This window comes from Lepisosteus platostomus, chromosome 7 (assembly GCF_059453375.1).
Source record: "Lepisosteus platostomus isolate fLepPlt1 chromosome 7, fLepPlt1.hap1, whole genome shotgun sequence".
NCBI lineage: Eukaryota > Metazoa > Chordata > Actinopteri > Semionotiformes > Lepisosteidae > Lepisosteus > Lepisosteus platostomus.
In genome coordinates this window covers 14,087,852-14,104,571 of record NC_142617.1, presented here as the reverse complement: position 1 = coordinate 14,104,571, position 16,720 = coordinate 14,087,852, and the positions used below count along the sequence as shown (strand labels likewise).

Genomic DNA, 16,720 nt, shown 5'->3' with positions numbered 1-16,720 from the left:
CCTACAGTATTTTTTTATTAACTGAAAACTCTCATTCTAACTTGAGAGGGTAACATGTTTATGACAAAACATGTTAACGTATGCTTCCATTCTTTACTTGTTAAACGTGAAATGCAGATATACTCAAAGAGTATCGTAAAGTTTTTTTTGTAATGTTTCTTAATGAGGTACATAACTTATTTGACCCATAGATAATTTCATGAAAATGTCAACAACGCGTGCTAACGTAAAACAACAGTAAAATCTTTTATTTAGAATAGTAAGAATAAACTAACAGGAAGTAAAGCAACCTACAGTAGTTTAATTTAAAAAAACGTCAAATTATTTAACGTTTAAAATGAAAAAAAAAATCACTGTGGGTTGCAATGGTAAAGAGAAACGCTGCATGTCAGATAAGAAAAATGGAACAATGATGGGCATAGTCCACACAAAGCGCCTTTCACCTAAACCTTGTCTTGCATTAATGAGAATTAGGGCATTGGACAGCTAGCAAACAGACGCACTTATGTAGCCAGTCCTATAGCGTGTCAGACTAGACAGACATATCCCGCCCTCTCGCTCTGGTCCTCTCACAGCAAGAGCGTCTCTCCGCGGCCATGGTAACATCGCTGTAGGCAGACTGGACTGCGGCACGAACAGAAACAGAAGGCTATCGTGATCAGGTAAAATCGTTGTACATATTCATATTTGCATATAGAAGCCACTAATTAAGCTGTTTAGAGAATGTGCTGTGTCTTAGCACGGAGCTTTCAAAATGCGTAAAACTGTGTTTCAGTTTTGTTGCTAAGCGATCCATCCCTTTCGCCCATCTGTGGCCTAAACGGGGTGTAAACTGGTGAGAAGCATTGTGGGTATTGTTGTCCTTCACTGCTGCTTTAGAATAGATGCAAACGAGACATTGCCGGGGCTGAACTACATATTCCGTCACCCACGACGTCAATGAAATCGTTTGGTATAGGAGTGCTTCATAATTTTCATTTTAAGATTTTACACACTACAAAACAGCATTAATCTCATTAGTGAAATTAAGTTAAAATTATATAAATGCACGTCGTTCCCCTTGAGCGTTTTTCCTCGAATACACTGTGAAACAACGTATGAGATCTGACTACAAAGAAAAGATTAACAAAGATATGTACTGTATATAGAGAATTGTACATCTTTTCTTAATAATATTTTGTTTGCAGTTGTTACTTTTAGGGGCTATTTATTATTCTTTTATCAATATCCATTGTTTTTATTTTTATTAATAAATACGGCTTTGTATTTCAGTTATTTTGTGTTTCTTTTGTTATTCTTTTATTTGTATATTTTCATTTAGGAACCCGAAGCCTAAAAAGGTAACTAGTTTTGTACTGTATACTAATACTTTATCTTATTTTGTGAATGATTAAACGGCATTACCAGTACCATTATTTAGCTACAATCTCCTTTATCGCATATATACTGTGCATGATTATTTGTTTACCCAGCCCTAGTCACCTGAACAAAATCAGTACTTTTAATAAAGCATTAATTTAACATTTTTCATAAAAAGTGACTATCTTCCAAACATTTAATTCCAGGGGGTGACGGATGTAACTGAGAAACATGAATACCCACTGTTTTTTATCTGTACTTAAAAAAAGAAAAACATTTTAATTTCAGAAGATAGCATTTGCATTTATACTCTTTGTTTTATTTTCTTTAATTAGGTTAATTATATTAAATTTAATGAGAATGTTTATCAAAATTATCCCTGTTTCACAAAGTTAAAAAGCAGAAATGACTTTGCTTTGTGGAATATAAAGTTATTATTAAAATGTTTCATAATATATACATATATAATACATACTATATATACTGTACGTAGTTAAAATCTGGGAACAGAGTACCCCATAGTGCACAGTGTCCATGGTTTATGATCATACAGGTCTTGATGTTCTGTTTATGTTCAGAAGAGTAACCTGTTTATTAATTTTGAATACATTACAGGATCGCTGTGCAGTATGAATTTGACAGAGATTTGCGACAATGCCAAGAAAGGCAGGGAGTATGCTCTCCTGGGGAATTATGACTCCTCTATGGTGTACTACCAGGGTGTGATCCATCAGATACATAAACACTGCCAGTCCCTGCGAGATCCAGCCCTCAAGGTCAAATGGCAGCAGGTGAGTACTTTAATTGAGGAAAACAACAGAAATATATATATATTTTTAAATCATTTAGTGGTGTACACCCAGTGGCAACCCATGCGAACACATTCTAGAGAGAACATACAAACTCCACACAGATAGCACTCTAGGAATTGAATGCAGGGCCCCAGCACTGCGAAGGAGAACTGTTACCACTGCACCACCTTGTCACCCTGCATGTTATCACATGTACTTGGCTATCAACTAGCAACTGAGCCCTGAGGAGCTAGGAGAGGCAAGTACAGATAATTAGTTCATTATATCGTCACTGAGGATATAAGTCACAAAACGGCACAGGATTTAAAGCCACCTCTTTCTGCTCCTCCCAGGTACGGCAGGAGATAGTGGAAGAATATGAGCAAGTGAAGAGAATAGTGAGCACTTTGGAGAGCTTCAAGATCGACAGGCCTGTGGATTTCCCTAACCCACAACCAGAGGAATCCCCACGTGACCCTGATATCTGGCCTCCTCCGACTCCCGCAGAACACAGGTGAGTGTAATAATAATAATAATAATTGCTTACACTTATATAGCGCTTTTCTGGACACTCCACTCAAAGCGCTTTACAGGTAATGGGGACTCCCCTCCACCACCACCAATGTGCAGCATCCACCTGGATGATGCGACGGCAGCCATAGTGCGCCAGAACACTCACCACACATCAGCTATCAGTGGGGAGGAGAGCAGAGTAATGTAGCCAATTCATAGAGGGGGATTATTAGGAGGCCATGATCAGTAAGGGCCAATTGGAAATTTGGCCAGGACACCGGGGTTACACCCCTACTCTTTTCGAGAAGCGCCCTGGGATTTTTAATGACCACAGAGAGTCAGGACCTCGGTTTTACGTCTCATCCGAAGGACGGCGCCTGTTTTACAGTATAGTGTCCCCGTCACTATACTGGGGCATTAGGACCCACATGGACCGCAGGGTGAGCGCCCCCCGCTGGCCCCACTAACACCTCTTCCAGCAGCAGCCTTAGTTTTTCCCAGGAGGTCTCCCATCCAGGTACTGACCAGGCTCACACCTGCTTAGCTTCAGTGGGTTGCCAGTTGTGAGTTGCAGGGTGATATGGCTGCTGGCTGCCATATCTGTCCACACTCTCCCCTTCCTTACACTATAGCCTCATTTGTGCTCATGCAGTTCTGAAGTTACTAACAGCTGCCACATTTTTGTCTTTAGGCAACACACTTTGAAATAAGAAAGCTGATTTGTGTTGGTGTTGCTGCCACATGCTTAAAGGATTATGTAGTTTGGAAAAAGAAACAAATACTCTGAGCTTTCTCTTGTCAGTCCAATACATTGTCACAGTGATAAAAACTGTTTAGTGGTGATGTTCTAATGGCTGTAATACAGGTATGTGTATCGTGACAGAATCTAGTACACAGCCTCATTTTACTTGACCATGCACATTGCAGTTTCATTACTGGATAATTGCATTCTTAAGGATATATTGATATCATGATTGATTTAGACATAATTTTACGCGTCATAACATTTGTTAGCTTTTTAGGTACAGTTTAGTTCCAACTGAAACTTTCAACTATGAGCTTGATCATAGATCATATTGATCAAAGATCTGTGATCATAGATCATATTGAAAATATATTCAGCTGTTAAGATCATCGTTATTAATTTATATATTCTTAACATTTTAAAAATAATTCTGCTGTTTGTTTCGATAAGAAGCAGAATGATTTACACATATTGTAGTCTTTGTTGAGCTTCTTTGTTGGTTCTTAATATGTCCTTTAACATGTTAACAAAGAGGTCCAAGCCAGGTGAAGCGTCCCAACAGAGAAATGAAACCCCAGAAAAGAGATTCCCCTGTAGTTCAGCACCGGGGGCCTGTGGGCCGGGCACAGCCTGTAGCCAGGGGAGAGAAACCCAGCAGCAGAGAGAACAAGGACTACAAGACTAAAGCAAAAGATGACAAGGTGAATAGTTTCTTTCCATTTGTTTCTGTCATATACTGGTTGTAAGTGTTTAGTTGGACTTTCTGTATTCGGTACCATTTTGTTTCACAAATTCGGTGGTTGCACACTACGTGCTTGGAGCACTGTATGTAAGTCAACTGAAAATCCTGTTGACTTCGCAGCTAAAAGGAGTTCCATTTATTTCCAGGGAAAGAAGAATCCCCAGGATGGAGAGGGGGATCTCAGGAAGTTCGATGGAACGGGATATGACAAAGACTTAGTGGACGCACTTGAAAGGGACATTGTGTCCCGAAACCCCAATGTCCATTGGTATGAACAAATACTGACTGTGACTTTATTGAGCTTGATTTAGCTGCTTTTATTAATTCTTATTCCTAACTGTTTTCTCAGTCTAACACAGTGAATCTGTGCCCGGTGTTCAAAAAACAAATAGGAACGCAGGTAGACATTTCTATTGTACTGTATGTGTGTATTTTGAAGACATTACTCTGGTATGCTTTAAACACGTTTTTATATTTTAAATTTAGAATTGTTTGCTGTACCCACCGGATTTGAAACAGCTGGTGGTGTGGTTTTCATGTCTCAGTAGATAGCTACAAACTCAATGACCAGTAAGAAGGAGAATGCGAAACTGTAGACAGGCAAATCCAACCAACCCACCTTCAAGCCACTAAGTCTTTTAACTCGTCACCACAGGGCACCACAGGGCCATACCAGAGGTTCATTGTTGATTGGAGGAGTCGTGTGTCTCTCCCTGACAGCTTCAGCTGTCACTGACAGCCGAGAGCCCTGGCTGACTGATACCACCAACCCCTCTAAAGTGTCCAATTGTGTCTCCCTTCTTTGGGAGTCCTGGTCATTCTCGGCTGGTGACATGAACCGGGCTTGTCTGTGTGATCGCTAAGCTCAACCTGCACTTGGGTACCATTTACTGGTGCTTAGGAGGTGCTTAGGAGGCCCCTTAAACACATTATTTTATAGAAAATTCCAGTGCTGACAAGTGAAAATTACAGAATTGCATTGTGTAGGTGTTACATTATGGCTGTGACAGCACGTTAAGGAATGTTTGAAAGTGATCCCATTTTCCCATGGAGACCACTATTTTGCATTGCCACATTGTGCTGATGTTGTCACAATGTTTAGCTGCAACCAAGCTCTTTGTCTCAACTGACAGCTGTGTTGAACTGCATTGGAAGCTGGCTTCAAAATAATAATCTTTTTTCGTTATTGTATACATATTGTGTGTGTTCATTGTTACAGAACATACAGGCTGGTGAGGCTGATGCACATATTTACTGTTTACAGGGCTTATGTTCCAAAAGAACACATTGGATACAATTATTTTTTATTTGTGATTGAAAGTACAGTGGATTGAACTACTTAATTCAACTACAAGTGAAAAACATATTTGTAACTGTAACTTTGTGATGCCTTTTTTAGCACATGATCAACATAAATAATACTATTGCAATCCTGTAAATTTAAGGACTAGTACTAAAAATGTAATCTGGTAAGTATGTTGCATGCTGTGCTTGTTGTGTGCAAAGATGTGGAACTATGTTTTTTCAGATTCTTAAGAGAAAACTGCATCATTTACAGAATAAGATTATGCAACAATATATTATTAAGAATTATGCACTTCTTACTTTTGGACAGTCTGTATTTCCCAGAGTGGCTTACAGTATGTCAGGAAATAAATATATAAGGTGTACGCAACAAAGGCTAAAAAATAAAGAGAGACAATTGTATTTTCAGGGATGATATCGCTGATCTAGAGGATGCCAAGAAGCTGCTGAGAGAGGCAGTGGTACTGCCCATGTGGATGCCAGATTTCTTCAAGGGCATTCGAAGGCCTTGGAAGGTACAACATCACTCCTGCAGGAAATGTAGCAGTTAGAACAACTAAGGATAATGGTGTATGTATGATATGCAGTACTGGCATGAATCGAGGGTGATATATTATCCTTCCATCCAGTTTCTAACCTCTTCCTATTCAGGGCTACAGGGCAGCCAGAGCCTATTCCGGCAAGCAATGGGTGCAAGGCTGAGTACACCCTGGACGGGACACCAGTCCATCTCCGGGTAGACACACAGACACACACACCGAGGGCCAATTTTCCCAGAAGTCAATTAACCTAACAGTATGTTTTTGGACTTTGGGAGGAAACCGGCACACTTCCAGGAGCATCTGGAGAAAACCCACATGAACACCAGGAGAACATACAAAATCTAGGCAGCACCTGATGTCCACAATTGAACCCAGGGCCACAGTGCTGTGTGGCAACAGGGCTAACCACTGTGCTGCCATGCCACCCTTGATGTATTATGTTCATTAGTAAACCAACTAGGCGATTTGGGATCATATCGTTATTAGGGCTTTAATGGCATTGACTTGAATTGACAGACGTCACGTTTGAGAAGGTACACCTAAGGGAATATTCAAATCTTAGAACTCCTAATGGAAACCAGTCATCTTATGGGATTTAACTTAAAAACAAACTGAAATCTGCTCTTGATAATCAAATACAAAAGCTACATTATAATGTTTATCAGTACAAAATAATCAGACCTAAAAAATTGCTCTTAATCCTTTAAAACAATCTAGTAGTACTAACAGCATGCCAATGATACATTGTACTTAATCGTATTGAGAAATATGTGGAAATGTGTCATAGTTGTGTACTCAAAGTTATAATTTACTTAAATTATTTCAAATTGAACATAGAAATAATTTTATTGTTCTAACTATAGTACTGATTTTTGTGAATAATTCCACTAGGGGGCTCTGTTGAATAACCAAAAAATGTAGTGTCCTTCAAACCCGACAAACTAGAGATCTTCATTCTAATATGTCGACTATTTCATTATACTATACAGAGGTCAATTTTCATAACCATCCATCTCCATCTTCTGTCTTTCCTAATAAATACACTGTAGGGTTTCCATATCACCTCGAAATAAATAGATTTATGATTGAATCAACTAACAGATGCAGAATAAAAGACCTCATAAGAAACAAACACAGACATTGAACAATTACATGGCTATTATTTTACAATTTGTTTTTCAGATTGATATACTCTGATACAATATGATTCTTAATTGTCTTTTTCATTCAAACTACAGTGTATCACTGATTTCACTGCAAGCCTGTAGGTCAATGGGAAGTCTCAGACTTGAAGTGGAAGTTGTTATTTCACTAAGGAAGCCCTGGCTAACCAGTTCCAACATTACTCCCTGCAGCTTGCAGTCAATTAGGGAGTTCCTTTGCTCTTCACTACACTACAGACAGGGCTGTAATGAGTGCTGGACTACAGATACTAGCATAATGCATGTATCCACATCACTACATGATGCAAATCAACAACATGTTTTAATGTGTGACCATGATGTCTCTTTTTGAGGGATTAAATAGTTCTGTAGGCCTGTTTAAAAAATCCTGCTTTTTTGTTTCTGGCTTCATAAAAATCTAGCGTGTGGACTAGTTTTGTGATTCAAGCCATGCTGAATGTTTAAGAAGAGAAAGACATGCATCTTGAAGTGGGTAATTCCGAAGGGAGTATAAAACTTTTACAATTAATTGCTTATATACTTTTTTTGCCAGCCAAAATTTTTGATCATCAGGGGTTTAATTATGCTTCCAGCAGTATGATATTATTTTTTACATTTTTATTTTTATAAAATATGGGTAGTTAGGTCTTGATCTTTATTCTTAAAATTATTCAAGAGCAGTTGCCCTTCTAGCAGTCAAGAACAGAGGAGAAAACTACACATCTTGAATGTTTGATTTAAGAGTGATTATTTTTCTTATACACAGTGTTGCATCTCCTCATTTTTTACACCTGTTTCAGGGGGTGCTGATGGTTGGCCCACCAGGTACTGGGAAGACAATGTTGGCCAAGGCTGTAGCCACGGAGTGTGGAACGACATTTTTCAACGTGTCGTCTTCAACATTGACATCCAAATACAGAGGGGAGTCTGAGAAGCTGGTCCGTCTCCTCTTTGAAATGGTGAGTGGAGAGTGAGGCTGGAAACAGCAGACACGGACATCCCTAAATGCTCCATGACGTAGTGCAGTGTCATGATGCTAAGACTAGCAAAATCACTGGCATAGAGCTCGTGTCTACGTGTTTAAAGAAACTATGTGAGTTAATTCTTTTTTAAATAGTATTAAAATTTGAGCTGTAAATAATTATATGTTAGCTTGGTTTGACCCAATTATTTAAGAAGTCATTTACCGTTAATTAAAAATATTGTGGCAATTAAAATGGGGGGCAAGTTCGGTGGGTAGGTGGAGCTCTCAACAGAAAGTGACTTGTTGCTTCGGGAACCACAGCTGGGTGGAGATTGAGACCTAATGAGCCACTTTAAGTTTAATGCCGAACACTTCCCTGAGTGCAGCTCAAGCCAGGACCTCAGTGGACAAGAGAGCACATAAGATCAGCAGTGAGTGGGCTGAACCAAAGCACAACTAGCAATGTGTGTGAGATGCAGCTAGAGGGAGTGTTTAAGGCAAGTGTCTGCCTTATGAGAGAGAGAGACTACTGGCTGCAGCTAAACCCTGAAAAGGAAAGAGAAATTGTAGCGACAGTCTCAAGGGAGACTGTGGAAAAAATGTTAAGAGCAATGAAAGAATGGTAGACTTCAGAAGACCGACTTGTATAAAGAGTCAGCGGCCTATTTAGAGTGTGTGAGTACAGGACTGTCTGTGAGTCTGCAGTGTGGGTAGTTTAACAAGCCTGGTATATTAGTGAGTGTGCCAGACCACGAGGTGTAGCAGAGGGACCCTCCCCTTGGCAATACGTGGTTTTGGGGAAGAGAGAAGAGTCTGTTTGGCTGCTAACCTCTGGTGTAGAGCTGGTGGAATCAGGGCGTCACCGGCGTTACTCAGTATGTTGGAGAAATCCAGTGGGGGCTGGGCACAGGTGTGAGGTGTGCCTGGAGCTGTATGTTTGTCAAAAGCTCAGGGGTAGTTGGGCGCGGGCGAAGGTGTACCAGAGAGGTGTCAGGGAGGTTGTGTGTGTATTTCAATTAGGGAACATGTATTGAATCTTGGCAAGGGGTGAGGTACCACAGAGATTTAGGTTGTTAGAGACTGCGTGAGCGTGATACCCAGTCTGGTTGAGCCTGGGAAACTGCGAGCAAAGGGCTCGGTGAGGTAAGGGACCTCAACCTGGAACTCAGAGGACATGAAAGGGGGCGGAGTGAGTCAGAGTGGGCCAGTTGGCTCTGGGCCTGATAGTCTGTGAGATGAGGGCTCAGAGTTCTCAGAATCTGTGCGCCACATGTCAAGAAAGAATAAGAGCTGAAAAGTTCCCCAGCAGTCTAAGAGGGGTGTGTCCAGGGTGGTGGCCACTACCCCTGTGGAGTCACAATATATGAGACAAATAACTTTTGGAATGTCCTCTGAATTTAAATTTCTTACCTCTTATTCCACTTAGTGTTCAAAACTGTCTGTAAATATTAGCCTTTCTTGACAGGCTAGATTTTACGCGCCAACAACGATCTTCATTGATGAGATAGACTCCATTTGCAGTCGAAGGGGTACATCTGATGAACATGAAGCCAGCCGAAGAGTGAAATCTGAGCTCCTTGTGCAGATGGATGGTGAGAGATGAGTGACGGTTCTTGTTTTTATTGTAATAAGATTAATGAAAACCAAAAATTTTGGTTGAGAAGCTCCACACTCGAGTAACTTGACTAATAACTCAACTTATTAATAAGTCTGTGAGAATAAATGTGTTTTCTCAATTATGCTTTGCATATGATAAAATCTTTTAATCTTATGTTCTACAGTATATGTAATGATATACAGTACATGTAATTTGAGTCATGACTTTCAGAATTCCTATGAGCACACTTGTTCTTGAGCCTGCAGAGGAGAACAGGGTAGAAAAACTAAATATTTTTAGTCTTTAACTTAGAAGACAACAAGGGCCCACATCTGACTATTCTGAATAATGAGGAACTGATGAAATCAACACAGCGGACTTCCTTAGAATGAATAGAGGAACACAAACCAGAGAATTCAAGTGGAAAGTATGGGGAGGTGCACCTAAAACGTTTATACATAAAGGGCTAGATGGGCTACACTTGTTTGTAACCTTTTTACATTTGTAAGTTCTTAAAATGTGGTTGTTCATTGACATTTCACCTCCTCTGTTTTAATGTGTAATAGTAAGTTTATCTCAAAGGACAAGAAAACCTCACCAGTCTTACTAAAGGAGTACTAGAAAATAAGCTGAAGAGTTGTAAAACATGATTGAATGTGTTTGTTATTGTTACCAATGAGATGCATGGTTGTGGTTATCCATAAGCAATTAAAATATACAATACTGTAAGTATGTTCTGTGGTATTGATAGAACTTAATCACCAAGGATTTCTCTTTTGAAAAAATACTGGGGTGCTGTTGAATGGTGGGATAGGCTCCAGCCCTCCTGCAACCCTGTAAAGAATAAAGAAGTTAGAAAATGGTTGGATTATGAGGTTCATTTTTTTAGGGGTTGGAGGTGCATTAGAAAATGATGATCCTTCAAAAATGGTGATGGTGTTAGCTGCTACCAACTTCCCCTGGGATATCGATGAAGCATTGAGAAGAAGATTAGAAAAAAGAATATACATTCCACTGCCTACAGGTTTGTCTCATACATATTATATTGTTCATGATATTTGCCATCTAAAATGTGATTCCTGCGATCATACTATATAAGCCAAATAGTTGATTTAAAAATACTTGACTAACTAATCATCATAATTGCTTAAAATTACCTGTTTAAATAAAAGTACAAGAAAGGATTCCCCACTGCACTGTCTTCAGCTGACACAGTCAGAACTTTCTTCTGCATACAGAGCTAATAGTGCAGGCAATTAGCAGTTTTAATCCAATAATGTACTTATCAGTTGCAGTGATTGTTACAGCAGCATATTTTGTGAACCTGTAACAGGGAATCGGGAATCAGTTTTGAAGGTTCAACTAATTAAATTAGTTTTACTGTCTTAACAGCTATAGGCAGAGCAGAGCTGCTCAAGATAAATTTACGAGAAGTTGAAGTGGCCCCTGATGTTGACCTTAATCTCATTGCTGAAAAGATCCAGGGATATTCGGGAGCTGACATAACTAATGTGTGCCGGTTGGTATTCTCTTTGTCCTATTTGATTGTTACCTCTGCATTAAGACTTTTTATAGTTATCTTTCTAGTTATGCACTATTATTGCAATTATGTATCACAAGTGCTCATGACTAATGCCATATGCTTAACCACTTGTATACAACGGAGTTCACAATGGTCCATCAATAGAAAAATCTTTCCTACTGTAAACTGCAGAATTTGAATCTGCCTTTTCTTTCTGTGCCTTGGGAATGAAAGCATTAGTTGGATTTGTAACTTACTTTCTTATGTTCATTTACTATATAAGCATGGGAAAGAGAGGTGTAACATTTTTTGTGGATAAAGGATAAAGCCAAGTGTTTAAGTACAGTCCTGGAGGGCGGGGGCATTTCTGGTTTTCATTATACCAGATCCCTTAATAAGCAGCTGAACACACAAATGCTTAATTAAAATCAAAGAACTGTAGAACCTGCTGGACGTCAGTCTAGAGGCCTCCCCTGTCTCTTTTGTTTGCATATCTAACTGCTATATAACACAACAGTGGGAGTGCAAGAAAAGGTTTTGCAACACGAAAAGAGTTTTTTTTTCTAGCCATTTTTTATTTAGTGGCTTTATTTCTATTTCTTTCCCTTGCCCTCCAGCGATGCTTCGATGATGGCAATGAGGCGGCGTATCCAGGGTCTCAGTCCGGAAGAGATCCGCGCCCTGTCCAAGGAGGAGCTGCAGATGCCGGTGACGATGGAGGACTTTGAGCTGACACTGAAGAAAATCTCCAAGTCCGTTTCGGCTGCAGACCTGGAGAAGTACGAGTCCTGGATAAAGGAGTTTGGCTCTGTGTAGCTGAGCTGTGGTACTGAAGCTCTTTTATCTCCCAATCAAGGGACCACAAGGAGGGTATACGGAGCATGGCCTCCCCTTGTTACAGTCCCCTCTAACTGGAATGTGTTGTTTGTTATTTATTGTTTACCTGAAAGGAAGGCCTTTTTGCTAACTCTTAGAGACTAACTTCTTTTTAAAAAGCACCTTTTGTTTTAGGAGCTACATAAAATAAATTAAATCTTATACATGAGTGTTAGTCATTAAGCAATGTGAATTTTGGAATTATCCACTAAATGCGTTCAACCTTAGACAAAGGTAAAGAACTACATTTTAAAACATTGTTCACCTTGCACATCTACACACGTTCGTCTTTGTACAGTATGTCCTTATGATGAAATGATATTTGTTGGTCCCTGAGCCATTCCTACTCCAGCAGGTGGCCCACATTGTCATCATTGAAGATCAATTTAAGATCTTTCTTCACCCTGCCAAACAGATGAAAATTCAACTGTGTGAGATATGGACTCTAAGGGTGTTAGTTCAAACAGTTGAGGCCAATCATCTCAATGCACTGTTCTGTATCCCCCACCATGTGTGGGCAAACATTGTCATCTTGCAGAATGACAGTACTAATAATCGTCACTGGTTTCAGACACATTTCATAAAAAAGTATGTGTGCTTTTGTATATTTATTTATTTTGCTTGTAAAGACCTTTCTTTAAAAATGCCTGTGTTTAAACCTCTGCTACTGAACATTTATGAAAACATATATTGAAAATGGTTTTGGATAGCAATCAGTTTATGGAGTCCTAAGTCCTTCTTGTGCTGTTGTTGTTTTTTTTACCAACAAATATCACAAGGGTTTCAAAGCCTGTCTTTCACATGTCTTTTAAAAAAAGAGATTATGTGAATTTCATCAGTGAAATTACTACTGACCAACTTTTACCTATTCGTTATTACTAACAATACTTTCTTAGTTAACAGTTAAAATATTTGCAAACTAAGTCTTCTTCCTCTTTCCCCTCCTTTCACCAGCACTGTCATTTTTGCAGATCTAAAAGAAATCGACAGAACGTTACATTCATTTGTTAAATCCTCATTAGCAGCACACTTTGAAAAAATGAATTCCAACCCAATTCTTTTTCCTTTGAAAGACATACTACTTATTACAATGAACAGAAAAAAAAACTGTTCCTCTTCTCTTGTACTGGAGTAATTGATGTATGCTCCACTTTAAGGGAAGTGGAACACATACAGAATTGGTAAGATTGTCATGGGCCAGAAACTATTAGTTTGATTTACATTTTCTGTTGTAACACAACACTCTAATGTGCTGTCAAAAGCATTGCCTTGTGAATGGTCTATGAACTAATTGAAACAATTTGTAAAATGTCACTGCTCAGTGTAAACTAAGGAAATCAATGTCTCTAGATTCAAAGGAGAGACTGCTAAGGATGTGAGCTGGATGGTTGAGGGTGTTAGTGTAAGTGAGCCTTTTAGATAAAAATTAATGCAGGGAAATATGCTGCAGCAGGAAGAGAACATTCTAGCTGAAATTAAAGCTTTTTATAAGAAATGATAAAAGAGAGTGGCTTGTGGACAGATGCTGTTTGTTATAATGAAGTTAGGAAAGGGCTTTAAGTGTCTTTGCTTGCAAATAGCTTTTAGTATATTCAAACATTAGACAGTACCAATGATTATTGGGGAATTAAACTCTTTCATTCTAAACTGCCAAGCTTATGCTTCTTCAAGATGAACATACAGCTAATTGCTATTAAGCTAATTTTTGTTTTCACTTACACTCCACAAAAAGGAAAATGGTACTGAGAGGGTTTGTATGGTTAATGATGGAGTCATCAAGCTAAACTAAGCTTGATTGTTTTTTTTTGCAAACTGTAACAAATGACAGCACGATAATGGTAATTTTGTTGCTGAGTTTTTTTTGCAAGAAATCAAATGTAGTGAGGACATCATGACATCTATGCTTCTTTCAAAGACAATATCAATTGTTTCGCATACTTGCTGTTTTGGTGAACAGTATGGTTATGGTAAAGAAACAACATTGAGTAAGAAGAGTGTTGTAAGAAATTCTAGAAAAAACTGCTCACCAGGATGGGCTTTTCAGTTTATGGATTGAATTCTTCTTCAGTAAACTCCTGCACCCAATAGTTGTAATGCAGTTATTTTGCCATGCATTACAATGTCTGTGATCACAGGAGGTGTTATCACTTTCATCCCCTTAGTATTATTAGTAATAATAAGTATTATTCATTTTCTTTTTCAACTCCCTTCCCAACACCATCCAGCACAATTTTTAGAAAACCAAAGGGTACTCATTGCCAGAAATGTTTTAGCAGCAGCAAATAGCTCCACTACTGTATATACAGTATTTAGAAATGTGTCTATATGTATTAGTGCTTTGCTTGCTTGAAGTGCTTGCTGAGAGCTTTATTTAATGATTTTATTTCATTAACCACAGTTTAATTAAAAAGAAGGAATGAATACTGCATTTCTTGTGTTTTTTAAAGTAAGATAGTGTCCTTATCTTTTCCTTTGTTGATATGTGACAGCTATGATTTCCTTCCACAGTGTTTTTCATATGATAATAAAACTACAGATTAAAGTAAGGGAAGGGTCAGGCTATGATGCTGAAGTGACTTCATTTCCATACACAATACCGGAATGGTCCTCTTAATGAGTGAAAGGCGATATTGAACACTGACCTTAAATAATAGAATAGAGTTGTAAAAAGATATCTTATTTCTCTCAGGTGTTTGTGTCTAATAAAGAACTCTAACAACTTCAAGGAAATTTCCTGATGTATTACTTGCAGTTTCAATTGAGTGAACAGCTATCAGTTATTCAAAGATAGCTGGCATTCAAAGAGAATGGGTTTTAGTGGTAAGTGAGTCTGCTTGTTAAAGGTAAACAAAATGAATTATTGTCTCAGTGTTAAAGAAGAATATAGTTTTCTCTGTCAAGTAAAATAGGCAGGTTCTTTGAGGCAACATGTGCCTGTTTTGCCAGGATCAACAGAGTCACAGGAAACAAACCTATCTCTTTCAGTTGAGCAGGTTGAAAGTGTGTGCCTTTTCTTAATCTTTTTCTTTAATACAACCAAGGTTTAAAGGAGGGACTGTGAGGAGAAAGACTTTGAATGCACATTTATTATTATTATTTTATTTATTATTATTATTATTATTATTATTATTATTATTATTATTATTATTATTATAAACCAAAGCAACTGAAAAATAACATTCAGTAAAAATATAGCAATGGCACTGTGCAAATGTGGCTGGCTTCTTGAACACCAGTGAGGGGCCTGGTATTCGGACACAGGGCTGTGGAACTAAGAGCTGTCCCATTTGTTTGTCATTAACTATGAATACTAATATCAGCCAGACGAAGGTGTAGTTTGTGTTCTGTTAAAGCTTTCTTGAGCTGTTAAGAATTCCCCAAATTATCTCTATAAATAAAAGAACACACCAAATCAAATCTGAGTTTAAAAAAAAACACAGATTAGAAACCGTTGTTTCTTCTCAGATGTGGAAGACTTCTATTTAAAAAAATAGTCCCCTTGGACATCCACTCATATTTTTAGTACAGATCTCTTGCATAATTTTGCTATTGCTTTGCTAGTCTATGGATACCATTCCTGCATTGCCACATATAAAACAAAGACATACAATATATTTGGATTAGTTCATTAATTAACACTCCAATAGTAAATATCCTTGTGTGAATAAATATGTGACCCCTTAGATTTAGTAGGTGTTTCCTGCTTTAGCACCTTAAACTTAAACGAGACATTTATGGTAACTGTATCAGCCTCTTACGTCAACTTTTAGGAATTTTGGTCCATTCTTCCTTTCAGAACTTTCAGCCATAGGTCTGCTTGTATGTTTATGATCATTACCTTGCCGCGTGACCTTTTTCCTGTTCAGCTTCAACTGATGAATTGCAAGTCTTCTGGGTCCTGAGGCAGCAACACAACCCCAAACCATGATATTCCCACCGTTATGCTTGACAGTTGGGATGACATTCTTCTGTTGAAAAGCAGTGTTTGTTTTTCTACACACAAACTTTTTCTCATTGTGAATAAAAAGTTAAAAATGTGACTATTCTGTCCAGAAAACATTCTGCCATTAGCCTTGTGGATCAGACAGGTATTATGTGGTGAACTTGAGATGGAGAGCAACGTTTTCTTTAGAGATGTGATTTCTTCTGAAACTTTTCCCATGAAAACCATTCCTGTTAAGTCTTTTCCTTATGGTTGAGGCATGAACACTGACATCAGTCACAGGGAGAGAGGCCTGCAGATCATTATAATCACAATCTTTATTTTATATAGCATACTTTACAGAATGACAACAACAATAAAAAGAAATACACAAGATATGCACAATGAAAATACACAGTGAACGGAGACAGTAGATGGGGAGATGAAGGGTAAATAACAGCACCAGTTAAGTAAAGACCCTTCTAAAGAATAAGGTTTTGAGTCTAGATTTGAAGGACTTTAGGGAAGGTGACTCTCTGATATCCTTAGGGATAGAGTTCTAGAGCATTGGGGCCTAACAAGAGAAGGCCCTGTCACCCATGGAGTGTTGACATGCTTGGAGGACAGATAGGAGACCAGAATTAGAAGAGTGAAGGTTGAGAGATGGGGAGAAGGACGA

At 38.5% G+C, this 16,720-nt stretch overlaps 1 protein-coding gene across 1 annotated transcript; it reads left to right on the top strand.

Moving 5' to 3' along the window:
• The first annotated feature begins 364 nt into the window (after positions 1–364).
• Positions 365–14,665, top strand: katnal1 (katanin p60 subunit A-like 1). The gene is made up of 11 exons (XM_088639387.1): positions 365–662; positions 1,975–2,150; positions 2,504–2,664; positions 3,941–4,109; positions 4,297–4,418; positions 5,865–5,970; positions 7,961–8,119; positions 9,590–9,716; positions 10,611–10,745; positions 11,114–11,240; positions 11,861–14,665. The coding sequence occupies exons 2-11, from the start codon at positions 1,989–1,991 to the stop codon at positions 12,057–12,059; spliced, it is 1,467 nt and encodes a 488-aa protein (XP_088495513.1). The 5' UTR covers positions 365–662; positions 1,975–1,988; the 3' UTR covers positions 12,060–14,665.
• Positions 14,666–16,720: the final 2,055 nt, after the last annotated feature.

Excerpts from the sequence above, each read along its gene's own strand:
- katnal1 (XM_088639387.1), top strand. The coding sequence starts at position 1,989 with ATGAATTTGACAGAGATTTGCGACAATGCCAAGAAAGGCAGGGAGTAT. Across the intron at positions 9,717-10,610 it reads GCTCCTTGTGCAGATGGATG|GGGTTGGAGGTGCATTAGAA; the intron begins GTGAGAGATGAG and ends TCATTTTTTTAG. Across the intron at positions 11,241-11,860 it reads GACATAACTAATGTGTGCCG|CGATGCTTCGATGATGGCAA; the intron begins GTTGGTATTCTC and ends CTTGCCCTCCAG.